This window comes from Chlamydotis macqueenii, chromosome 3 (genome assembly GCF_036417535.1).
Source record: "Chlamydotis macqueenii isolate bChlMac1 chromosome 3, bChlMac1.mat, whole genome shotgun sequence".
Taxonomy (NCBI): domain Eukaryota; kingdom Metazoa; phylum Chordata; class Aves; order Otidiformes; family Otididae; genus Chlamydotis; species Chlamydotis macqueenii.
In genome coordinates this window covers 92,549,899-92,564,993 of record NC_141558.1, presented here as the reverse complement: position 1 = coordinate 92,564,993, position 15,095 = coordinate 92,549,899, and the positions used below count along the sequence as shown (strand labels likewise).

The 15,095-nt window shown below is 41.7% G+C and overlaps 2 protein-coding genes across 6 annotated transcripts in view; one reads left to right on the top strand and one right to left on the bottom strand.

The window, feature by feature from the left end:
* SDCCAG8 (SHH signaling and ciliogenesis regulator SDCCAG8) overlaps positions 1-3,066 on the top strand; it is a 115,286-nt gene extending 112,220 nt beyond the window's left edge. For 2 of the 3 annotated variants that reach the window (XM_086745274.1, XM_086745273.1), the window contains exon 19: positions 2,905-3,039. Coding sequence is in view for 1 of the 3 variants with exons in the window: in XM_086745275.1 (XP_086601401.1) it covers positions 2,905-2,925 (21 nt within the window). In the remaining 2 variants the exon portion in view is untranslated. Of the gene's footprint in view, positions 1-2,904 lie in introns of all 3 variants that reach the window. The other variant, XM_086745275.1, reaches the window with a different exon arrangement.
* Positions 3,067-5,770: 2,704 nt separating this feature from the next.
* Positions 5,771-15,095, bottom strand: part of AKT3 (AKT serine/threonine kinase 3) — a 150,466-nt gene continuing 141,141 nt past the window's right edge. For all 3 annotated transcript variants that reach the window (XM_086743470.1, XM_086743471.1, XM_086743472.1), the window contains exons 13-14: positions 11,749-11,851; positions 5,771-9,453 (exon numbers count right to left, since the gene is read on the bottom strand). In XM_086743470.1, coding sequence (XP_086599596.1) covers positions 9,368-9,453; positions 11,749-11,851 — 189 coding nt within the window. In that variant the 3' untranslated portion in view covers positions 5,771-9,367. The remainder of the gene's footprint in view (positions 9,454-11,748; positions 11,852-15,095) is intronic.

Here is a 15,095-nt window from a genome sequence, read left to right as displayed (position 1 = left end):
CCTGGCAGGCACCCCTGCTCTCCCTGTCCTCTCCCTATGGCCAAGCCACTGAAACCATCTCCTCCCTCATTGCAGATTTCTTTTTCTGTGAGCAGACCGCCGTTCTTCTAAACAGAAGTTAAAATATACTCACCCGTGCCTGTAGTCCCATTCTCGCCCCTCTAGTCGTGCAGGAGGTACCGTCAGAATTACAGCTGTTCCTGAGCGGTGGTTGGTTTTCTCTGTTTCCTTACATCAGCGTGAATTTTCAGTGAAGTCGCAGCAGCAACTGCAATGCTTGATGTGCTCCCATGTGCCCCATTTGCTTTTTTTTTCTCATTGTATGTTACAGAAGGGGAGTTTTACGTCCAGAAAACAAAAGTAGCTCATCCATCTCTGATGTCAGAAGTGATTCAGGCTGATCCTTACGTGGCCCTCAACTGTTCTTCAGGAGACCTGAAGATTGCAAGATTGCTTACATTTATTGGAGGAGAGCTTTTCTTTTTTTAGTGTAGTCTAAATGCACAAAAATTGTGCCTCTGCCAGGTGTTTTTAGCAGCTAGTGACATTCCACAGCCAGGGGTTGGCTGGTGGATTTTTGTTTGGTTGGGTTTTTAGCAGGTGAAAGGGAAGTCTTCGTTACTTCTTGGATGGAGTTTAGTCAGAGGTGGTGAGAATTCAGCTATGACAGGAATGGATACAAGTAGAACACTGCTTGACGTCTGACTGCCCTGACGTGACACTTCAAGTGCTGCATCACCCGGTATTTAGCTCTTCAGATTTTGTGAATCTGCAGCTGTGGGAGGCCCATCCCTCCTGTGCGGTGTCTGACCAGTGGGCAAAGCTGGAGAGCAGCTCAGGAGCTAAGCGTGGCCCTCCTGAGAGCTCCACCTGGGTTTTTGCAGCTGTGCAAATGAGGTTTGAGGCACCTAAGCCACCTGAGTTCTTTCTGACCAGACAAGGAGTGAGTGACTCCTCTCCCCTCCATTACAGGTACAGTTAACAGCCATTAAGCCATTCAGAGGGCCATGGTTCTGCTCCTGAAACCCTTCCAACCTTACACCTAAGACTACCCAACCACCCAGATAAAACAGATGCCGGTGAGGGGAGGGAGTGTTGGGAGGAACCTGATCAATTCATGCTGCAGAGGTCAGCTCACCAACTATCACAGCACTGCTGGGAGGAGGAGAAAGTTTTAGACTGGGAAGGCTCCTGCCCCTGACTATCCAGTGACCAACTCATCTACCAGTTACCTGGACTTAGGCCTGACAGATTTGTGTCCATTCAGTCAGACGACTGCACACCTCAAATGGCTGCTTTAGCGTCCAGGTGGGACACACTGAGACTGCCAGGATTTGCGCTTTATTTTTAAAGCAGTTGAGGCCTGGGTGTAGTCAGGTGGAAAGGGCCTACTTTGTCAATCGAGCTGAGGTTCAGCGTCTTGCAAAGCATTAACACTGCTTAACTGTGGTGACAAGAGACATGTAGGCACCCCAGGGCTTTGGGGTGGAAGTGTTGGTCCCTAACTGGTTAGCATGCATACAGGCAGGGCTAATGAAATGCTTTTTGTGGCTGCAGCTGACAAGAGGAGGAGAATGGCAGCTTTTGAGTTAGAGGCATATATGACAGTACAGCATTTCCAGGGTAGAAATGTTTTTTTAGTGGTTTTTAGTGTTTTGTAGTGGTACCAAATGCTACTGGCTGAAAAGGGGTGCCTAAAAAAAAGGAGAGCTACCTTGGGGGTACAGCTGGGCAAGTTCACTTCAGTAGTCAGAGGGTGAAGGTGCCAGGCTATCAAAAGGACCAGCACGGGCAGCAGCGTGTCAGAGGAATGGGCTGGCTGGGGATAATGAGAGTCACCCACACCAGGAACAATGGCCAGGAGCTGAGTGTTTGGGAGGGGGGGTTACCTTTTTAGCCTCTGCCTGTACTCTAATGCTGGCTGTAATGCTGAGGGTTCCTCAGCATGGAGTAGGTTTCCCCTGGCTGTCACTAACCAGTCACTGACATGGAATGCAATCCCCAAGCTTCATTCTTCCTTGCACTGGTTGCAGACACAACTGTAGCAGTTGGGACTGGTGCGTATATTTTGGGGATAAAAGTACCATGTTACTGTTTTTAATTAATTCTTTAATGAATTGCAACGTCATAAATTCTCCCTTTTTAACTCAGCCCTAATTGCCTTATCAGCTAAGAAAAAGAAAAACCAAAACCCTTTAGTCCTCTAATGCAAAACCAGCCAAAGTAGAAAGTTTATTTTTATTTCTGAGATCATTTACATCTCTTAAATTCAAATTTTAGAACGCCAGTGGCTTAATTCTAGGTAGCTCCCGCAGCTCCAGTCGAGTTTGATGTCTCGCTCTCCGTTCAGTCCTGAAGTGCTACTGAGGAAGCACAAACAACAGCGCTGCAAGAGCTTCAGCACTGCAAATGAGCCTTCCCACCAGGGGCTTCCCACCGGCCCCCAGGCAGCAGCTTCCTGTTTAGCTGCAGCTGCCCACCCCGTACACACGCTGTACAATTCACAGTAAACACTCTCTGGCACAAACCTGCACCTCCTTCCTGGAAAGGAGAACGGGCAGGATCTCAGATGTGCCCCAAAACAAGAGCTCAGTTATTTACTGCTAAACATGAACAGTGTCTAAAGCTCATGGAGATCCTGTTTTTCAGAAATCAAATAGCTCTTGTTCTCGCTACCTGTAAGACAACTGATCTTGGAAACAGGCGGGGACAGCAGGCCCGCAGGAAGCGCAGGCTCCAAAACAGCGCTTGTTTACGCTGCATTACCACAGCCTTACCCATTTCTGTATTTCTCTTCTGAGAACTCGCCCGCAGGCTCAAGTGACATAAATGAGAAACACAAGCAATGCGTTACAGACTACTTACTTAATTATTTCACGCCCGTCTCTTTCTTTTATCTTTCAGGTCTGCTCTGCACCCGCCTGAAACTGGGGCTTGTTTAAGGCTCACCCAAAAACACTGCTACAAAAACCAGACACACTTGCTGGCTAATTTAAACTGGTTTCTATTTGTTTTGAACTACAGAATCGTAAATATTTGGAAGTGCTACCAGCCTAGCAAACTGCCTAGGAAGACAGCTGAGATCTGAAAAGACTAGGCTTGCAAGCTGGTTTTAACAGCTATTACGTAGTGTGGACTTACTTAATTCATACTTTGTACAATTTTTTATAAAGTGTTTTTATCTATTTTTATAACTGAACATAGATGCCTTATTTACAGACTGAAATACCAATAAACTTCATTGGATTCCTATTTTCCTCATTCTGTCCTCAATTCAAGGGAAAGCACGTGCATGGGGATCAGGGAGATGAGGCCCGTCCACAGGTCCTGCACAAGCACACTGTGCTCCTGTTTATAAACTCAGTACCAGAATCTACCTGGGAACTTTATTTTTACAAAGGTATTTCTCACTTTTTATACAAAAATCAGAGTCCCCCAACAACTGCTTATCCATGAAGTGGTGATGCTGGACTCTTCCACCACCAAGTATTTCACAGTCTCAGGGATGGGCACCAGTTGACCATGGCTTCAAATTATTGAACTGGATACAGCTGGAGGGCTTTTTTCTGGTTAACTGTGTATTTGCCTTTTTTACAAGTTTCCTTCCAAACACCAGAATGTTTCAAAAAGAATTTATCTGAATCTTTTGCTAATTAGTGTAGGAAAAACTAAGGATCTAAGAAAAAAGTTTCCACATCTATTACAGTCAATATAGTTGTAGAATTGTAAAAGCGGGGGAGAGGGGAAGCACAAAGAGCAATTCACCTTTCATAAAGCTACCTCAGCCAGCATGAACATAAAAAATCTAAGAAAATACAAGTAACCCACACATGCAGCAAGTTACCATTGGCTGTGGGACACAATCTTTCCCTCCCTTGTATTTTAAGAGTCACTAGTGGTACAGCCCTTACATCAAAGTGGTTTTTCATCCCTAGTTCAATTTCCTGCTGTATTAAACTGTCAAACACATCTGATCTCCTCCCTTAACCGCCTCACCAATGTGACAATAAACATGCCCAAAAATGGCCTCAGGTCGGTCTTCAGGGACGAGGAAGCCTGATGAAGGAAAGTCCTCTCTAGTCACACTCTGGGTTCTCCACAGTAATCAGACTGACTATTTTTTTTAAGTGTCACTACTTTATAGATGGTTACAACAGGCAAAAATACACATTTATAGATGTAGGAATATGCAAACTTTAGGTTTTTTAATTTTTTTATTATTATTATTATTATTCCACAGCATAAATCTGTGTTTAAATAGGAAAAAAATGCCTATAGGCCACACACACAAAGGAATTCAGGCACTCAGTCCCTGAGGCTTCACTGAGATCCTGGAGCTGCCCTGCTTCAGCCCATGGCACAGCTGGACCCTCAACCTTTCTGGACTTACCTCACCTAGCAGGTGGCTTCTGGTGGCTGCATGCAGAGCACTGCTGCCAGCCACCCACGTGCACGTGTGTGTTTGACTTCAACAAAGCATCCTGGCCTGGAAGTACATGCAGCTGGAAGGAGCATTTTCATGCTCATCCCAGGCATAAGCTCAGTTCATTCTGTTCCTGGGAGTCTAGAAGGAATCAATTGCTCTGCAGCAGCTACTCTACTTTGTAGCAATTAGTCATTATGCACAGACAGCATCAGGTCTAATCCCTCCACCCCACCTTCTACTTAGGCACAAAATGCTTAGTTTTATAAAGTTTGCAAGTATCAGACCAGGCCATCTAATCCAGGCAATCCCACCCCACAACCCTCCCAGGCCCGGTCACTGATCTCCTCCTAGCACTGAACTACTGGCTACTTGCCTCATGCTCTTTATCTACAAGGGGGGGGCGGGAGAAAACAAACAAACAAACAAAAAAAAACCCACACAAAGAAAACCTGAAAACCTGAGACCTGGATGAAGCACTTCTATTCCAGGGAAGTGTTCATGTCTGAGAACGGAGCTAAAACCCAGGTGCCTGTCTGCTTTAGGGACACTCAGCCCTCCTGACCAGCAGGCTCAAACAGCCCTGGCCCAGCCCGCGGGCTTCAAAGAGTCCCACTGCGAGGTGCCCTGCAAATCCCATCCTCTTCATATCCTTACTCTGGGATATGAAGCTATGAATCACTTTTAAATCACGGGTGTTCTGACAGAAGCGTAGCCCTGTGTTATCATTACTTGAGAAGCGTAACCCAAATTTACTTTTCAAGTGACATAACACCTCGCAGAGTGAGCATGAACTGCCTGTATGGAAACAGCCTCGGTCCAAAGCACAGATACATCTTGCGTAGTAGTAAAAACTTTTTTTTTTTTTTACAATACTGTAACTTAAGAATTTACAAGCTGAAACTGATCACCCAGTAATTCAAAATACGTCGCAGTGAGTTACAGTTATCACTAGGACTTCACAGCAAATAAAACTTGTAACTAAACATGCACAGATCATTATATACAGTGATAAAAAAATAATGATGTACATTTTCTTGTAAGAAGAAATTAAGTAAATTCTTTGTGCATTTCAGGATTGAAACATCTAACCTATATAAAATTACTTTAAAATATGAAGTAAATATTTAACCCAGAACTTGAGAAATCCTTTGTAATCTGCAATATAGCCTTCTCATTTCAGTTTTGTTTTTTTTCTCTGACACAGAACAACTTAGGAATTTTATCCTCTAAGATATTTAATAGTAATGTGCAGGTATAAAAAAATACGTCCTTTGTGGCAAGCTTGAACATATATATATATATTTACAAACCTCCAGAACAAATTAGCATTAAAAAACACAGAAGTAGCAGATTGACATAGTGCTTTATTTAAGCTGTCTGTACGAAGGAAAATAATGTGCATCCCTATCATATACGTGTAAAAATACTAAGGATGTACAGTGTACAAAAACAGTTTCTTGTAGTTATTTCACATCCTTGTGGGTCATATACTTAAGGAAATAAACAGTTTTAAGTATGACCAACAGTAATACGGTTTCTTGGGTTCATAGTCGTGTCTGCTTAATATCCTTAACCATATGACTAGATCTTGCATGGATCTAATGAAAGAACTAGCAAGGTCAAGAAATGTCACAAACTCTAAAGCTACAGGGAGGTAATTCAATTACCAATTTAGAGGTTTTTATTTAAATAAATACTTTACATTTCATGCTTGCCTGTAATGCACTACCAGGAGCAAGATAAGGAAATTCTACTGTAGACAGTACAAACAGTAGCAGCAAAGTGTGTACATTGAGGTGTAATATATAGACCCTGCAGTTAGTAAGGAAAGACCTTACTTTTGTACTCTAGGAGAAGCACATGGCCCCTGCAAGAACAGTCAGCTTTAAGAAGCCGCAAGTAAAGATGGCGGGGAAAAAAAAAAAAACGTAAAACAATACTGGAATAAACGTTCTGTAAGCAACAGGAATGTACTGGAAGATGGATTAGTGTGGAAAGCGAAGCCGTGTGCAAAACTGCCAAAATCCAAACAGAAATGACCTATTTCCTCCGAGATGGCTGCAGTACAAGAGGGCATACCGTATGGCATGGAAGTCAGTACAAGCTGGAGTCCAGGTCTGAAATGTACTGTGCTCTAAAGGCTCGCCCAGGTAACCAGCCACCACCTCCTGGCCAAATCCAACCACGACTGCGAACAGCAAAAGAGGAGCTTCAGAAGTTTCTCTCGCCACCGCTCGCCCATTTCTCTTTCATCCATTTCTAACACTGGTGAGAGAGAGAATCCCCCCAGCCCCAGGCAGCACAAAGCGGTCGCTGACTCTCTCTGTAGCATAAACTTGATCAACGACATTTTGGAAGGCAGACAGTACAATGCAAAGTGAAGTCTTAAAAGGTTTTCAGATAATTCACTGACAGATACTTGCTGCAAACCGCATTCTAACTAGCTATGGGACGGTGAGCTAACCACAGGGTTTCTTCTGCACACGAGGAGCGGCGGGCCAGAGGCACGGCGCCAGCCGGTCACAAGCTAGAGGTGCCCTGTGTCAAGAGATGTATTGCTACTACAAGCTGAAAACTCAGGCATGTAACACAGATTTTGAGTCACCATAGTTTTAGTCTGTAAGGACGAAGCCTTTGCAGAGAACTAATTAATGCCCGTCTATTAAGTACGCGGTTATTTCAGTCACTCACTCACTGTGTCAGTGCAGACACCTCTGCACTACCGGTGCAGAACAAACCTGCAATGCCTTTGCTGTGCTCCTCTCTCCCCGTAGAGGGATAATCTCTACACGTGTTTAGTGTTACAAGGTGACAGAATGAGAACCTATGTAGTTAGAATATACAGCATGATACATTTCTGACTGATTATCCATCCATTACTAAAGATAAAACACGAAACATGAACAATTGTCTAAATTAGTCTGCGTCTTTAGCTGCCTTGCTCAAATGCCCATCTACCCCTTGACCGTCCCAGCACGTGCACTGCCAGCAGTGGGCTTCATGCTCGGGCACTCGACTTGCCACATCAAGAGGCTAAGGCATCTGCGTAGGAATACCTCTCCTTTCAGACTCAACTACTCATTCACGCAACGCAACCGGTAATGCTCTGCGATATCACAGTCTTTGCGGGAGCGAACAAGATCCGAACGCAGAGAGACTTCCAATGATAATCCCATGGAGTCGGGGTTTTCCGGTGCCGTTAGCAAGGGCACGTGCACGCTGTCGCTGCGCTGCGTAACGTCCCGACTCCTAGCACCAAAGGGTTTATTATTAAGATTATCATTGCTGAAGATCAAAGCTAAAGTTTATGCACACGTTCTGCTAGATACAGATCTTCGGAAATGGAAAGACGTTTTCCTATCAGTGGAGTGCTTCTTGTGATGTTTTAAATTCAGTCAATCAGGTACCACGGTTACATGTAACATGCTGGGTTTCGGGACTCTTTTGGTTAAGGGCAAACCTTCCTGGAGAAGGGCTGATCCCAGAAATTTACTCTTTTAATTATTAAAATAAAGTGCTTTTCTTGTAATCACTGTGGTCTCATTGTTCAAATGCAACTCCTTCATACAGAACAGAAATTTTCTATTGTGCTGTCAGGCTCTTACATTACGTTTATCCTCAATGGAGCACAAGATGTAGCATTTTTGTCTGTTTTTAACCTTTTGGCACATGAAGCTGGAATTCCTCACCTCCACTGCCAAAGAATTAAAAGACAGTATTTCATTCGCAAAAATCTGATTCTAAGCAGTATGTACAATTTCAGAGCCTTGTTAAAATGTCCACATGGGAGAAAAGTGCATTATTCCCTTCAGCTTGTACAGTCCTTCCATATATTACAAAATTAACTGCTATAAGCCTGTTCTATCTAAGATGTAGCAGCATTTGCAAACATGACACATACAATCCTTATCTCTAAAAATAAATACTACCGCAGTATAACAAAAAAAAAAAAAAAAAAAAAAGAATATTCAGAGTTAAACACCTGGAGAAAAAGCTAATTCACAAACTCGAAATAAAAACGAGTAAGGCAAACACCTGTTTACCTTGGTGCACACATTTTGGTGAAAAGCAATACCATTATGCCTGTCTACATTCTTCAGCCATCAGAGGTGATGTATATCATGAAATAAAAAGAAAAGCATGAGAAAGATGTTATCTGGTGCAAATTATAAGACCCCTTAAACAACTTCAACTGCTGCTTTTATGCCTTCATTTCTTGCATGTATAATGTTCGATTCTCCATGATTGCACGTGAATCTGGAAGTTCTAAGTGGCAGGCTGGGTGAGCCCAGCCCTTCTGCTTCTTCTGTAGTATCCAACAGTAATTAAAAAATAATATATATATATTTATATATATCAACAGTTTAAGTCCTTCTCTCAAACGTTTCCCAAACAAATTCCAGCCAGATGTTAATGACAGAGACCTGCTTCAAGTAATGATATGCCTAACAAAAACCTTGCATATGTACATCACCACCCCTATGTTTCCTTGTTCTAACCAGCACAAACAGATGCAAGAAAATGTTATAGACTAGACTAATTACAATTTTGATTCATCTTCTCGGAGAAGACAAGCTGGACCAACACTTTTTTTGTTTAGCCTCCACCGCGAGGAAAAATAGATGACTACTTGTGCACAAAGTGTACAATGCCAAAGTCAAGTCATCTACCGTCAAAGAAATTGTTAGTAACTTCTTGACGTTGCTATTATACTGAGACTGTGGGCAGCAGCAACAGCAGGAGAGCGCAGTAGAGAAAACCTCGTATCTCATGCAAAACCAGAATGGATTTGGGGTAGGTCTGGGAAAGAAACTTGTTCAATTTGGAACGGTCTCTGAAAGTGCCCCCGCTATCTTAAATAGTATCTAGTACTGGTGGTGATGTTCAGGAATCATTTTCAGTGATAAACCTAAGATGACAGTGAAGCAGCAGAACACAAAGTTATTCTCGTCCACTTGCAGAGTAGGAAAACTGGGGGAAATGCGGCCGCCTCTCATTGTCCATGCAGTCCATACCATCCTCGTCATCTGTATTAAGGGAGAAGTTCAAAATGTCATGATACTTGCAACAAAATTTTATTATTCTCCTGATACGCAGTACCTCTTTCAGGGTTCAATGCTGAAGCTAAAGGCTCAAGTTAAAGTAAGACTGTATTCATGTAAGCTTATGCTCTTACAGCAGAATGATGTTCGCTGAAGGGATATCCTTTCAGGAAGTCACCAGTTAGTTCAAGGTGGGGTGGTTAGTTTCTTTGTTTGTTTGTTTTATTATGACTATCACCTGAGAACTTCAATCACTACTACCCCTTCCAGGCTAATCAAAACACACCAGGACATGCAGCTTCTGGTAGCACAGAAGCCAACTGCCGAGTGAAGGAGCCAGGTTTCATTACTCCTTAAGCTGAGTTCAGGACATTATAATCTTACTGTAGACATATTTAAATATTCCTCCATTTCAAAGGGAGTTAAAAGGAAAAACAGCTACAAAATGAACACTTCATGTAGGTTCTATGTGTTTCAATTCTTACATATTTTTTGGTAAACTCTTTATTTTTACAGTATTTGCCGGGATCACAGGAAACACAGACTAAGCCAAATTCATAAATATTTTTATTTACATCATTCCTGCAGTGCCAATGGAAACCAGGCACCAGGTGTTGCCTAACTCTGAGAATTTGGTTCTCCATTCTCACATGGATTTTTCAACAGTGCTTATCCTATTGAAAATGTTATTCTAACAAAATATTTACATGCAACCTTTCAGAATTATTTATCTTCTGTCTCTTCATATATTCTGCATATAAAAACTAGAGTTAATGCAGGTTTGAGCAATTGCTGTGATTAGGCTCCTTGACTTCAACAGTGCCTCTCAGTTTGTGTAACTTCAAATACAATCTCCCTTTTACACTGTCAACTTAAATTAGGTTAGCGTACAGCGCTTGTTTGTTTTGCTATCAGTTTGATTACTGTAGATACAAAACACAGTTTCAATATTCACTTACCGTGATTTGTAAAACTTTGATGTCTGAATAACTGCCCTAAATATGAAAATTACTTCTGTAACTGTAAGAGATCTTTAGTTCAGCAATAGCTTTTAATACACGGTTACCAACCCTCCATGCCTAAAACACATTTTAACCCCCTTTTGCAGATCACAGCAGGCAGAGGTGATACCATATTGTAGATAACACAATGACTTGTAGATTTTAAAGGAGAAGTAATTAAAAATCACTTCCTGTTGCAATATCCAGAAAAGGGAAAAACCCATGTGGTTCCTGAACCACTGCAGTTCACTAAAGACAGCAGCAGTCTTGCAGATCTCCCTGGCACAAGAGAAATTTCACCTTTGTGCTGCTAGGGATGCTACTTACAGCAGCATCAGGTGAGACAGCTCTGCCAGCACTCTGGGAAGGCTCCCTGCATCAGCAATGCCGCAGCTGATCCCTGTGCTGCTGCTGGCCATCACCCCTCACTTTATTATTCTTAGGATTGGGGTGGGGTTGCAGCCTGTGCCAAGTTTCATGCTGCAGCAGCCACAGCATTACCAGAGGCCACGTCAGGCACTTTAGGCACGTCATTTATCTGATACTGGTACTGATCACCTGCTCTGAATTCAATAAATTTAAAGCTGAAGCCTTGGTCGCATCCACATATTTTGTATTGCTTCAACCTTCGATGGACAAATAGCCATTCACATTCTTGTGTGTGTAGCACAAGATGATAAAAATACCAACTGTGGTAAAATTACATCCACTCCAACACAGAAAGCCTGTGCAATGCCCAGTGCAGCAGTTATATCTATAGTAATAACTTCTTTAAGCGCTCTACAGAAGCACAAGACTCGATAAGAAATTTCATTTTCAAGTAATTGATATCCACACAAGAGACATCCACTTGTCTCTGGAAGGTCTTTTTTTTTTTTTTTTTTTTCTTTGGGTCTTCAAAGTATTTTAAAATATGCCCAACTCACAGACAACCCACTGCGTAAAGCAGGGTCTATGCTCCGAGTACTTTGCTGAACCAGGACCTTAACTGCCAACCAGCAAACATTTGAAGCTGCTGCCTTCCCTTATTTAAAAAGAAAAAACAAAACAAAAAAAAAAACCCCACAACCCAGAGTGATCTAATATTCTAAGCTTTGTAATTACTCCCTGTTTAGAAGAACACTGTCACTGAGAGTTACTCGTACACACTTCCATATGAAGATTTTTACTAGAAACAGTGAGAATAGCTTTTCCATTCAAATAGAAAAAAAATCTCACACAGTGCTTTATTATTAACTGATTATTTTTAGGTTATGCTTATGCATAATTTGTGACTTACATTTTTCAGGAGGCGTTATTGTAATAGTCTGAGCTGTAAATTCTTCATCAAAATACCTGGTGTCTGTCTCAGATGTCACTTGAGGTTTAAAAGGAGGTACAAGCTGAAAGGGACCAAAAAACAAAATTAAATTACTCTTCCTGAAGCCAGTCTAATTACTACCAGGAAAACAAGTAAGTTATTATTTTTCCTTACACCCTAGATCAAATCCATGGGTGCGCAGAGAGGCAGCTGAGTCTCTAACTTCTAGTAAAAGACAGAAGCCATTGGAGTCAATCCCAAAAATACTAGTTCCGAATCTAGCTAATAGCACAACACGGCTGAATTCCAAGTATCACTCTCACATGACTTGCAGCTAAATTAAGCTGCATAATTACCTAGAAACTCTTCAGGCCATTCTAGTTACCTGCATAGGTGTTGGGCAAAGGCAGCTCCAGGTACTTCACCACAACAGGGTGGTATAAACAGCTAAGGCAAGAAGGACTACACTGAGAGCACAGTAACCACGATGCTTTTTTGTTTTGTTTTGTTTTGTTTTGTTTTGCAGGGTTAAGGCCTACATCTGAACTTACCTTTAGAAGAAATTATATGAAAATACATTTTATATTTGAAAAAAGGCCAGCTCAGGCTTCAGTGAGCTGTTGGATCTAATCCGGCCTACTGCTTTCACGGTACCATCCTTCTGAGCCAGCCCTGCTATCAACCTTCTCCTCCCAAAGATACAGGCCAAAGATTTTAACTGGAAGGCATATTCCTCATGGAATATCACACTGCATGGTGCCAGTCCAAAATGATACAGCAGTTTAGTACGTCTGATATTGCCAAGTTGGGAGGGAGCAGACGACAATGTTTTGTTTGGTCACTTGGAGCCCGTTGGTGTTATCTGCTCCCAGGCAATTTAAAACACAGACCCTGAAGATAGTGCATCCAGTTCCCTTTCTGCGGAAGAAGTTAAATTACGACTGACCGATATTATCAGAGCTTGCGTGTGGTTTTCACTAGTTTCTTGTTATTTCTCTCCTCAATGCCAGAACACCAACACCAAACAAGTAATTTGTTAATCTGCCCCACAGCAAAAGAAGTGGAACTGCTCTCAAGCCCCCTCCCCTCAGCCAGCTCAGTGCTCCAGACAAAATTTACGATACGTGATGCACATTGCAGAAACTTGACTTTTTGATGATAATTTTTTACAATAGGAAGAGTCTGCATTATTTTGCTATGTTTGATGCACAAGACTTATAGAATCATAGAATCGTTAGGGTTGGAATGAACCTTTAAAGGTCATCTAGTCCAACCCCCACCTTTTTTTTTTTTTTTTACAGCTTGGAGAGATCTGCATGAACTGCTGAATGTCAGAAGCAGCTCTGGATCTCAGTGCTAACCAAAGGAGACAATACAAACAGAGCCATCCAGAACCCAAAAAAGCTAGCCTACCCTCCAAGGACTAGCCTGTGTAAGTATGTAGAGCTGCACAACCAGCCAAAGAAAGGCTTTCAACAAGATGCTCTTCACAGCAGATCTTTATCCAGAACATTATTAATATTAATTCATAATACTTTTTTTCATAATACAGTTTGGGATGAGGCCTAAAAGATTACAGTGTGGTAAAATGCATAAATGGAGCTCTTAAAACAGCAAGACAACAGCAAAAAAAAAAAAAAACCCTAAACAAAAGCATGTGTAGGTGCATAAACTCACACAAAACCTCTCTCCATTTTTAATCACTGTTACAAATGCATACACAAATTCCCATTGTTTCCAAATCAGGGCTGAAAACTGGCACCCAGTTCTTTGCATGTTTTCCTCTCATATAGGATAGATTACACTGACAGCTGGTAACGTGAAAGCCATGGTAGCTGGAGAAAGACACCTTCCCTGCACCTTGCAATAGGAAAACCACACCAGAACACGGTCTGGTTCTTTGGACATGGGACCAGATTCTGTCGCCACCCCTGCCAGGACATACCTACAAGTCCTTCAGCATTACCCTTCATTCAACAAATGGACTCTTCCCTCCCTGCCACAGTTTATTTGTCCTTTTGAGTATATACTAAGAGCTCTATTTTATCTGATCCAAACCTTCAGTAACAGTCCAAGCAATTATTAAGCAAAAATAAATCTATCACTTGCATATACTTAAAACGGTATAATAAATCTGATTAATATTTTTACAAAAATAAATTCTGTTTTCCCTTACATTGTCCTGAATGGAAAACATACAACAGCAGGGGGGTGTTTGAAGTAAAGGTTTTGGGCATTGTAGGATAAATGCTTAAGGAGCTAACATATATAAACTCAACGTCAGAATAACCTTCCAGGTAGAAATCCAGTTATATCCAGTGTTTAAAACCAAAGGATTCTGGTTTATTGTACAAATTCCTGCACTTGTATGAAAATTATTTTTGCATGCATCCCAGCCATCCCAATCAAGTCTACATTATTAAAACAGATTTCCAAAGTCGCACGTGCCCCCAGCAAAGCAGCCACACAATTCCTAAGCGCAGAGTTACTGCAGTGGAACATCCCAGACTGCCCTTTATCTCCTTTTCCTGTCTCGGAGAAGAACACTCAAAAAGTAAAAAAAAAACAACCAACCAACCAAAAGAAGAAAAAAAAACCAAAAAAAAACAAAACCAACCCAACCAAACAACCAAACAAACCAAAACCAAACCAACTGTGATTTAGGTCAAAGTAGTTAATGAAAAACAAAAGGAACGGCATAAGATCATAATATATAGCAATGTATGGATCTGCAACTGGAGAGGAAAAATATAATGTATTTGCTGACAAGTTTCTTCCTCAAAAAGTTACTGGCTAATTACCAGTTTAGTCAGGGTTTTTCTCCTTTTTTTTTGTCCACTGAAATGAACAGGCCTCACTACAACTTTAGGTCACCTCCTTGTTCTCTCCATCTTCTGAAATAGTAATGGTTATCAAATTACTTTGAAACCTTCCATTTAGGAAGAGAAGCACAGTACTAAGTGACTCTTCAGTAACAAATAATGACAATAATAATTTGAATCAGGTATGAAAAGCACCATTAAAACAAAATTAATCAATCATGGGTGATGGGAGGAAGTTGGTGCTTGAGTTCGATGCTCAGTAGCCAGGCTTAATAGAAAACTGTTCAGCAATAACATCCAGTAAGTCAGCTGATGAAACTTCCAGTTATGCCAGAACTTTAGCTGTCTGGGGAGGGGAAACAAGTAAAACACACAAAACTCCAGGCTGTACCTAACAGGAGGAACCCAATGCAAATTTATGTTGCTGGTGTTCTGAGATTCATCCATCTTACAGCAGTACCTGTAACGTCCTGGACATTAAAAGTAGTAGGAAACTTCAGTGAC